Source organism: Triticum aestivum, chromosome 1A (genome assembly GCF_018294505.1).
Source record: "Triticum aestivum cultivar Chinese Spring chromosome 1A, IWGSC CS RefSeq v2.1, whole genome shotgun sequence".
NCBI lineage: Eukaryota > Viridiplantae > Streptophyta > Magnoliopsida > Poales > Poaceae > Triticum > Triticum aestivum.
The window spans coordinates 549,053,855-549,065,292 of record NC_057794.1 but is presented as its reverse complement, the minus strand read 5'-3'; the positions used below and the strand labels follow the sequence as shown (position 1 = coordinate 549,065,292).

At 49.2% G+C, this 11,438-nt stretch overlaps 1 protein-coding gene across 1 annotated transcript; it reads left to right on the top strand.

Annotated features, from left to right (window-relative positions):
- The first annotated feature begins 223 nt into the window (after window positions 1-223).
- On the top strand, window positions 224-5,643 carry LOC123065943 (phosphomethylethanolamine N-methyltransferase). The gene is made up of 11 exons (XM_044489128.1): window positions 224-663; window positions 776-900; window positions 2,883-3,020; window positions 3,119-3,259; window positions 3,408-3,551; window positions 3,859-3,969; window positions 4,059-4,200; window positions 4,329-4,609; window positions 4,729-4,890; window positions 5,014-5,067; window positions 5,215-5,643. Exons 1-11 carry the CDS (start codon window positions 636-638, stop codon window positions 5,383-5,385), a joined length of 1,497 nt encoding a protein of 498 aa, XP_044345063.1. The 5' UTR covers window positions 224-635; the 3' UTR covers window positions 5,386-5,643.
- Window positions 5,644-11,438: the final 5,795 nt, after the last annotated feature.

Sequence of the window (11,438 nt, the reverse complement as noted above, 5' to 3'; positions counted from 1 at the left end):
GCACGGCGCCACCCGGCCTATTTCATCCCGGCCCCGCGACAGCAGACAACACCCGATCCAAGAGAAGCGGGCCCGGGCCGGAGCCCACCCAGATCCAGCGGGGGATTCGTTTCGCTTCGTCCTCGCCAGTCGCCACTCGCCACCGCAAGAGGCGCGGCGCACCCCCCGCCGCGACGCCCGGCGCGGCTATAAAACCCGCGACCCGTTCGCCGCAGATCAGCAACCGCACAGCACAGGCGCACACACACACACACACACACACACACACACACTCTCTCTTGTCGCCCCACTCCCTGGTCGTTCGGTCGCTCGTTCAGAGTTGGAAGTTGGAACCTCCTCCTCCTCCGCAGCAGCAGGCGGCGTCGGGCAGGAGGTTTCCGGCTCTCGAGGGCTGCGCGTTGGTGCATGCAACAGAGGGGCCTCTCCAACAACCGCCGCTCCCGCGGCTTCTCCCGATCCCGCCTCGCCGTCGAGGGCGCCTAAACTGAACCCCACCGCCACCCCCGGCCTCACACCTTCTTAACAACAAACACACACCACAGCTCACGCTCACACCTTTGAAACGACGACGCTCCCCCTGCCTGCCCTGCTCCCTTCCTTCCGCCTCTGAAAAAACTTCGAAACGAGAGAAGAAGATGGACACCATCACCGTCGTGGAGAATGGTAAGCCCATGCCGGATCTCGTCTTTGTTGTTCGTCGTCGGACGGTGATGCCGGCGTTGACGAACCTCGATGGTGTGGCCGATGGGTTGACTGATTATGTGCGTGCGTGCAGTGTTCGGGGAGGTGGAGCGCAAGGTGCAGAAGAGCTACTGGGAGGAGCACTCCAAGGACCTCACCGTGGAGTCCATGATGCTCGACTCCCGCGCCAAGGACCTCGACAAGGAGGAGAGGCCCGAGGTACTGTATATACCACCAATCATCCTTCTTCTTGTCGCATCGCATCCATTCCGGTGCTGCCAGATTAATCTCGCCCTACATCCTCTTTTTTTGAGGATCCTCGCCGTACATCCATTCTTGTGATGATACGTACGCGTGGCACGGACACAAGAAATTCATAATAAATGATGATATATGTTTGTTCCTTTTTTTTGGGTGGTCATTTTCGTACGATCGTAGTACTGTTTTTTTAGACACCAGTACTGTTGTGTTGTGGCGTGGCGTTCTGCCACCGAGAAAAAAGGAGCCCAGATGGCGACCGCCTGACGGCGACGGCCATTCGTTTCGGCCCAAACGACGGGTGGCCGAGAACGTTACTAACATCCAAGTGCTGGACCAGAGGCCCACATGCTGAAAATTATTATTTTTTCTTTTCTTTTCTTTTTGGCGTGTCAGTTGGATTTCTTTTTCTTTTTTTGCGGAAGCAGTCAGCTTCGAATCTCGACTTTCCATATAAGAGCCAGGAGCTCCCTAAAAAGGCTGATAGGTAGTTTGATTTGATTATACAAGGCTTATGATAGGTAGTTATCTGTCGGGTCTCTGAAAGCAGCAGGGCTAAATCACCTTTTTCCTCTGAAAAAAGGTTGACAGGTAAACCAATGGCAGTGGAGCACTGGGCTGCTATGTGGGGAATCGCCGGTGCCCATTTCCACCATGATTACAAAAATCCAACTCATCTAATATTAACCATATATAGCTTGTTAATGTGAAGATCTAGTTCATAAATAAACATGGCTAGTCAAGTCGTCGAATTCGGACGGTGATCTGATTTTGTATTTTGTGACTGCTAGTGGACACGTGGAGCTATGGGTGCTACTACTATAAAATGACACTCTATAACCTACTAATATTTTGATGTAAATAAATGATCACACGACCTCAGCACCATCCACTTGCAGAGAATATCTGAATGCGCCACTCACTACTGAGCCTGAACTGAACTGAAAATCTTGCCACTCTCACTTATTTGCTCTGGTTTAGTGGATGTGTATGTGGGGAACTAAGTGAAAGTGAGTGGTGAAAATGTTGGATCAACAGAAGAGATTCATGGCCACATACGGAATTGGCACCTTACCATCTTCTTCTTCTTCTTCTTCTTCTTCTTCCAAAATGGCATCCACCCCACTTTCCATTAACAAGAACAGAGCACGAGAACGTCATATACAATGATCATCACTCCAGAAATATGCAGCCAATAATTATCACAAAGCAGTCGTAGAGGGGCACCATGGTCAGTTCAAGGCCAAAAGTATGGCGTGGCATGCATCGGGATCGGGAACGAAGGATATTTTCTATGTATATGTATATATATAAGTGGCTCATAGTAGCTGCATACCCATAGCGTGCGTGGCATGTAACAAATTCAGTTATTTTAAAACTGAAAAGCACGCAGCGCAAACCGATTCCTCATATAAACTATCACCGCTGGACCCGCCTCCACCAACTCCGGCGTGTCCTTTTCCGCCCGCGACGATGATTCCCTTGCTCTTTCAGCTCCCCAGTGGCCACTGCCCCGAGCGGAGGACCGCATGGTGGTACCATATATATCGTCGTCACCATCGTGAATCACGGCCATATCATCGCCCTGCTCCCGCTGCCACTCTCACTCGCCGCACCACTCGCGCCGGCCACCGTGGGATCGAGAGAGAGAGAGGGAACCATGAGCGAGCAGGGGGCTGGGCAGGGTACCAAGGAGCAGTCAGTGCCGGCCGCCGTAGGGTCGAGAGAGATGAGCTTGAGCGGGCAGGGGGCAGGGCAGGGTAGCAAGGAGGAGAGACTGGCAGAGCTGGAGGAGCTCGAGCTCCAAACGGACCACCAAGGGGTGGGTCGCTGGATGGACACAGCTCCATCCACCATGATTTGTCTAAACTTTTGGCACGCACACTGGTTCTTGTTTCCATTGTAGCTTGCTTATGCTGTGGATCTGCTCTGCTCTGCTGCAGGTGCTGGCCATCCTGCCGTCGTACGCGGGCAAGACGGTGCTGGAGCTCGGCGCCGGCATCGGCCGCTTCACCGGCGAGCTGGCCAAGGAGGCCGGCCACGTCATCGCGCTCGACTTCATCGACAGCGTCATCAAGAAGGTGAGCTTTCTTGCCTCAACAAACAGAGTCCATATGCTTGCCTTGGCACTCCCCTCTGATGATCTGATCTGATCTGCTGCCGCTCGGTGTTGTTGCAGAACGAGGAGATCAATGGGGACATCTACAAGAACATCACTTTCATGTGCGCCGACGTGACCTCGCCGGAGCTCAAGATCGAGGACAACTCCATCGACATCGTCTTCTCCAACTGGCTCCTCATGTACCTCAACGACGAGGAGGTAATTAAGATCAGACCCAACTTGTGAATGGCACTCATGATTACAGAAACAGACGGAACCTTTTCTGTGACAGTGAACAGATGCAACTTTTTTGTTACTTTTTGGTACAACGGTTGCAAATTATGACTGTCACTGCCTTGTGCTGTAGGTTGAGAAGCTGATTGGCAGGATCGTGAAGTGGCTGAAGCCTGGTGGCCATATTTTCATCAGGGAATCCTGCTTCCACCAGTCGGGGGATTCCAAGAGGAAAGTGAACCCGACGCATTACCGGGAGCCGAGGTTTTACACCAAGGTTAGCACTCTAGTAATTCTTAACTGTTTTTTCCCCCTGTAATCTGCTTCCATTTGCTACAATTTTCTGTCATCTTTTAGGCATATTTCCTTAATTCAAACCTGATTTAATGGCTGGGGCATTGCATCTCTAGCTTGATAGGAAAAATCACCTTAATCATTTTGGAAGATAACAAATAAATTAAATTACTGAATTGTTCCTTATGGCAGGCAGCATCATGTTAATATTTTCATATCCAGGGATACTGAAAAGCAATAATGCTCTTTCGTTATGGACATGGTATCTAATTATTTTTTATTGTAAATAGGTGTTTAAGGAATGCCACTCCTATGACCAAGAGGGGAATTCCTTTGAGCTTTCTCTGGTAACTTCCAAGTGCATTGGAGCTTATGTGAAAAGCAAGAAGAACCAGAACCAGGTACTTTCCTTTCCTTTTATGTACCAAAATCATTTGTTCATATCGGTGTTGTTTAAGCCAAATTACTGATTTAACCTTGCGCTTCTAAGATATGCTGGCTATGGGAGAAGGTCAAGTGCACAGAAGACAAAGGCTTTCAGAGATTCCTGGACAATGTGCAGTACAAATCCACTGGAATCTTGCGTTATGAGCGTGTGTTTGGGGAAGGTTATGTTAGCACCGGTGGATTCGGTGAGTTGCATAACTTCGTTGGCAAATGACTAAATTTCACTCATTATTTCTTGGAGAAAACACTAAAAATTCAGTGGTTTTCTACACCATACACTGTCAATAATCATGTTTCTGTCATAAAACAACAGAGACCACAAAGGAATTTGTGGACAAGCTGGATCTGAAAGCTGGCCAGAAGGTGCTCGATGTTGGGTGTGGCATCGGAGGAGGCGACTTCTACATGGCTGAAACCTATGATGTCCATGTCCTCGGCATCGATCTTTCCATCAACATGGTTTCGTTCGCGATCGAGCGTGCCATCGGGCGCTCGTGCTCGGTTGAGTTTGAGGTTGCTGACTGCACCACCAAGGAATATGCAGAGAACACGTTTGATGTCATCTACAGCCGTGACACCATCCTCCACATCCAAGTATGTTTTACTGCAAAGATTGTAACTCATTTGTAAACTCATTTTAGTGTATATGCTGCAGATGATTGGAAATCATTGCATATAAATGGTTCTGACAAGTGGTGCACTTGGTTGTACAGGACAAACCTGCTCTGTTCAGAAACTTCTTCAAGTGGCTCAAGCCTGGGGGCAAAGTGCTGATCAGTGACTACTGCAGGAGCCCTGGCACACCATCAGAGGAATTCGCTGCGTACATCAAGCAGAGAGGCTATGACCTCCATGATGTGAAGACCTATGGGAAGGTTAGCTTCTTCTCAAGAAAAGAAAATCATATCAACCAGATCAATCTAGTCATTTTGGCAGATTTGTTTCAGAGAAGCAAACTATCCTAAGCTCCTAACCTCTGTTTTGCACATGAAACCCAGATGCTTGAGGATGCCGGTTTCCACGATGTTGTCGCCGAAGACCGCACCGACCAGGTTATCATCTTCCCCTTTGAATCCACTCCTCTGCCATTGTCATGCACTTCCTGAATCCTACTCTTTTCTTCCACGTTGATTTGAAAAATGTAAGAATGTCTTCAGCAACTAACATGAGCATCACGGTCGTATGCTTGGTCATTTCAGTTCCTGAGGGTCCTGGAGAGGGAGCTGGGCGAGACAGAGAAGAACAAGGAGGCCTTCCTGGCGGACTTCACCCAGGAGGACTACGACGACATCGTCAACGGCTGGAGCGCGAAGCTGAAGCGGAGCTCCGCCGGCGAGCAGAAGTGGGGGCTGTTCATCGCGACCAAGTGATCTGGCCGCTGAGCAGCGACGCCATGGACGCGATGATTCGGGAGCAGAGCAGCTTCTGTTAAGAAATAAATAAAGAGGATCGGTGCTCGACAATGTTGTGGCCGTGTGTTGGGTGTGATTGTTTGTTTGTTGCAGTGGCTGCATTCACTGGCTGGGCACCAGGATCTGTAAGATAATGTGTACGTACGTACGTACTGTATTCCTGAACTTGTACTGTGACGAGCGAGACTCGCTTTGTAACGTGCTATTCTGTTGCTACGTGGCCTTCGTCACTGTGGAGTTGTGTGACCTCACACCATCTTTTGTCCTTCCTTCATAATGCTTTAATCCCTAAAAAAAATTATCTTTGAGGAATTAACACCTGCCTAGCCTTCCTTCCAAACCTTTAGTGCCAACAAATAGAACATACCGACACGACCAAATTTGCTTTGAGAAGAGTGTTGGAGTATAGATTATGGTAGGCTAGGATTTGTTAAGATTGAATGTACTCTTTCTATACGATTTCTATCTTATCTCTAGGAGAGGCTTCGTGTCCTCCAACCATATATACTTATATACTTGCCCTCGAGGCTCAATAATGCATCCACCACATTCCCTTCTCAGTACAAATGAGGGGAAGCCTCTCCTCCCACATTCATGGCGCGGCGATCGTCGTGCCGCCCAATTTGCCGTCCTAGGGCTATCAAAGCCGACCCCGCCCTCAAACCCTAGCCTACCTCGCCCCCCCATTCGAGGTCGAGCTCGAGCTGCCGCGAGGAGCTGCCCCACCATCCCACGACTACGCCTGACCTCGCCGGTGACATCTACTGCCGGATCAAGCACCACCCCAAACTTCCTCCACCTTCCTCGATGAAAGGGCATTTCCCACCTTAAGTGTTTTGGTGTTGATGACAACACAATTTGCATATGCGTTCTTCCCATAAGCAAGCATCTTGAGAGCAGCCATGCATTTCTGCAGAGGAGCGGAAGAATGTCGTCCGCAAAAATCCTTCCTCGGCTTGATGTTGTCATTAGCCCTCTCCATGACTGTCACTACACGCAAGAACAATTTTCTGCTCATTCGGAAGCGAAGTCAAAAAAACCTTCATGTATGTTTGGTCTGCCGTGAAGTACGTAATCCGTGTATAGAAGCTATGCACCGGAAATCCTATCCCGGGAATATACCTGGCCATACCTCAGGCCGGGCCGGGCCAAGCCCGACGCAAAAAACCCAGGCCCGGCCCGGTCATCGGGCCTGTTTTCTGGGCCCGAGCCCGGCCCGGCCCGACCTTTAGAAAAGTGCGAAAATGACGGGCCCGGGCCCGGCCTTCGGGCTCAAAATCTAGGCCCGAGCCCGGCCCGGGAGCAACGTCGGGCCGGGCCGGGCCGGGCTTCCCATGGCCAGGTATACCCGGGAATAACTCTCCGGCCCTTCATAGAGCCCTTGAAGTTCAGCACATGCTCCTCTGCCTCTCCATCTCCTCTTGGATGCTCATCATCATCATCATCATCATTTCGGCATCTTTGTCGTCCGAATCTGATGAGGCGATGAACTAGTTGAATATTAATTCGTCATGGTCGGGGTTCCCATAGCCATCATTCCATGATGAATCCATCGGTGACCTACAAGTAGAGACCAAAAGAAAAAAAATGTCTTGGACATTTCGTTGAACAACTAGAGCACGAGGTGTATATAGGGAAGAGTTAGACGTACTGGGGTGACGTCCGGTGGTGGCGACCTTCATCGGTTGCAGAACGGTCCAATGTGGGTAGGGGCTTCCGGTGGCGAAGCCCTGGGTTGGGGACGATGGTGATGCAAAGATGGTGGCGGAACTCCAGTGGCAGCTGTGTAGACGAGCAAGAAAAAAAAAAGATGAGAGGGCTGGTCGGGCAAGGGGGGTGGGGGCGGAGATATGCAAATTGACGCGGGCCCCTGCGGTCAGTCCTACGTGGCCGGAGCGTCCAGGTGCATCCGAGCGTCCCCATACCTGACTCATGATATGGGTCGGATAAGGGGATTCCCGGTCAGTCTGGGCGTTTGGGGGGGATTTGCGAGGTCTAGTTGGGTGCGGTTTTTGCATCTGATCAGTGACCCAGCAGGCCGCCCGGGCGTTTGGGGCGGATATAGGAGGTCTGGTTGTAGATGCTCTTAGTGGCCGGAAAAAACAATTAATGCTTCGAAAATAGCAAACCAACTCAAAAAATGGCTAAATCCGAACATTTCGCTTACAGTGATGTTTATTAATCATGAGAAAAGTTTGAGGTTGAAATATAACCATACAGGAGTCAATATAAATAAACCCTATGAATAAAAATTGGAAAGACACTATAGGGGCGGGCCCTAGTAGATGCCGGCCACTCGTATCAGGTGAGCACGGAAAGAAAACTTGTGAAAACTCGTCTTGGATCAATAGCCATCCATGGAAAGAAACTCAGGCAAGTCTAGTTTCAAATTGGCCATGTACGCACGCTCGGCCTGCATGGTTTCTTTCCATTTTCATCTCTCTTCCCTCGCCTCCCACCAAATAAATAGTCACCACGCTCCATTTCTTTGCTGCAGAAATCTTCCGGCCGTCACCTGCCCTCCCGGAGGACCTCCAACACCAGCCAGGTACATCAGCATGGATCCATGGCGTTTACGTACATTCTCTTCGCATCTTCGCTTCCTAGATCTACCGAACCTTACGTACACATTTTTCGTTTGTGTTTGTGTTTGGCTGCTGTGTGCTGGGCATAAAATTCAGAGACCAAAGTAAGTACTGTGGTGCTGTGCCTGGCCTGCGACCAGGGACTCGCCAACGCGGCCTTCCGTTCCTGCTGTCACGGCTGCAAGGTACACGCTTACACCAACCTTGTGACTTCTTTCCTTCCCATTTCCACCCGTTGCGAAATACGTACTGTGCCTTTTCTCTTCTATCTTGTTTCGACCCTTTTCCTACCAGCATTTTACAAGGGTTTTTAGTCATCATGGCTTCTTCCGGATCCAATGAGAAGAGAGGTGATGATCGCAATGGGGATGAAGAAGTGTGGAAGATGGAGACCAAGGGTGAAGATGGAACTCACAGAAACTCGGCAGTCTTCGCTGAAGGATCAGAAGCTCAAGTATCTCAACCTCCGTCAACCACGGTCACCGGAGTCTCTGCCATCCCAACCTCTTGGAGAGTCAAATCATCAAGCTATCGGCTGACACCCAAATCATCAGCAAGGTTGTACAGAAACCCTTACTACAACTTAATTCACAATTTTGGAGTAGAGAACACTTCTCCTTTGGATATTCCTGGACCTTGGGATCGCCATATACCCAAGAGAGGCAATGACGAGGAGAGCAACAGTTGGGGAACTACCAACAATCAGACTATGTAGGGCGTCCTTGACACCTCTGTGCTGTTGAATCTAATCCTGGAGAGCTACATGTTTTATGTATCTCTTGAGAGCTATTTTACATGCAAAGTGTGCTATTTTCTCCTTCAGAGAAATATTTTCAATGTATCTATTGGTGTGAGGCTATATGATAAAGAGATTACATGATATTTTTTTCTTTTTCTTTTCTTTTCCTTATTATAAATTCCAATACAATAATTCAGATCTTATAGAATTATCTTTTTGGGGGTCACGACTTTACCATCTTGGATGTTTTTTTTTCGAGAGTACGCCAATGGCGTACCATATTTTTATAGGAGAAAGCAAGTCAATTTACAAGAGGTTCCCACCGCTGCGAACAACGGCGAGGAGACACCACCAACACCCACACCTACAAAGCCTACAAGCTACTCTCTCTCTAATCTATGCAGCCCTCCTGCTCCAGCCTGCTTCCACTCGTTAATTTCGTCAATAATGTCAGCTGTCAGTTGTGTTGGGTTCCTCTGCTGAGCGATTCTCCCAAACACCCGAGCGTTCCTCTGTTTCCATAAGGACCAGGTAGTGATGAGAGTGAGGGAGTCAAAACCTCTCCTTTCCCTCCTGTGGAAGCTCTGCCTAGCTACCGCCCACCATTTCACCAAAGTGTTCTGCGGGGTGGGGTTTGGGATATCCATTCTGTAGTGCTCCAGGATCAAGTGCCATGTTTCACGAGCGTATGCACACTGCATCAAAATATGCTCCACGTTATCTTCGTCTCCGTTGCAAGTGAAGCACACGGAAGCGTGGTCCTGCAAGCCGTGCCGTGCTCTACGGTCCGATGTCCAGACACGATATTGTACCGCTAGCCAGATGAATATTTTGCATTTCAGTGGCGCTCAACACTTCCAAATGTATGATGCAGGCTCGAAGGAAGTCTGTCCCATGCACAGTCGCTTGTAGGTAGATTTTGCGGTATACCCTCCTGTGATGTCTGCCGGCCAGGTAAATTTGTCCTGTCGATGCTCATCCCTGTCCACCAGGGATATCGCCCGCTGTAGCATGTGGAGCTGCATTTGCATCGTGAAGGAGAGTCCATCTGGGATATCAAGCTCCCATCTCATTTCCCCGAGTGCCTGATGGACCGTGCGTGTGTTCTTCCGAGTGGGTACCACAGTTGTGATGGTTGGCGCGATTTCAGCCGCAGTACGTCCATTGATCCACCTGTCCTTCCAAAACAAGATCCTCTTGCCATCCCCAACTGATATGGAAACTAGACTATCAAAGACCTCCCGTGCCTCATCATCGATAATGAGCTTCAGTCCCTGCCATGGGTGCCCTTCATCCGTTCTTCGGAGCCATTCCCATCGCACTCGAAGAGCAAGTGCCTGTAACTTTAGGTTCTTAACTCCCAGACCTCCAAGGTTGTACGGCCGACAGATCAAGTTCCACGCCACCAGTCACTGCCCCCCATGAGATTTTTCCTTTCCTGCCCAAAAGAAGGACCTGAGCCAGGTGTTAATGTCTTCGTAAACCCATTGTGGTGCGTCCAGGATCATGAGGTGATGCATCGGCCGAGCAGCGATAACTGACTTGACTAGGATTAGTCTCCCCGGCCGCTGGATCAGGCCGCGCTGCCAGGCCGGGACGTAGTGACGCACACGATCCAGCATGGGCTGCCAATCCGGCTTTATCAGCAGCGATATGGACAGTTGGATTCCCAAGTACTTGCAGGGAAAGTCTTCAATGCGACACTGCAAAATCCCAGTCACACGGTTGCGGTCTATCTCAGATCCACGGATGAGTATAGCGAGGGATTTTCTGTAGTTGACTTTCAATCCGGATGCTTCTCCAAAGATGTCCAGCGCAACTCGCACAAAGTTCAGATCGGCCACGGTGGGTCTGATGAACAATGCCACGTCGTCCGCATAGATAGATAACCTCTGTGTAGCCGAAACTCTATTGAAAGAGCTCACAGTACCTACCTTCGTGGCCTTGGAGAACATTGCTGTTAAGGCTTCCATTGCAATGACAAAGAGCAGGGGAGAGATGGGATCCCCCTGCCTTAAGCCACACGCGTGAGCAAAACTCCTTCCCGGGACACCATTCACTAACACCTTGGTGGTAGCTGACTGCAATAAAATTGCAATCCATCTCAGCCAGGTATCCCCAAACCCTTTCCTTCGCAAGATCTCGAATATTCTCGGCATGTGACTGACTGCTTGCGCTATTGCATTGCTGTTTCTCTTCTTTCTACTAACCTTCGTGAGGGACTATAGCTACCAAGTTGGCAGAGTAAGCCATTTCAACTAAATTTTCACCGTCGTAGTCATCTCAAATGATCAACTAAAAATATTCATGTTTGAGTTTTTATAGCATGGGAATTAAAGTTCTTCATGATAGGCACCATCATAAGGACAACGGAAAATACGGTTCCAACTCATCAAACTCTTGAGAACTCAATAGAAAAACGCATGACAATCCCCACTTCTTCGCGAAGGGCTTATCATTTACTTTTAATGTGGGTTATCTCTCTTTAACAAAGCTATTATGTAGTGCACGCATTGCATGTCAGAGAAACTTTCAAGAGTCTTATAAATTCATGAGGTGTGTGATCATGTTAATTTATTATAGCTGACAATATCTATAAGATTTAAAAGGTTAGAAGCTAAGCAACTATTGAAATTTAAAGCTTCCTTGTGTGTGAGTTATGTTCTGTTGTTCTAAAAATCTGCCTA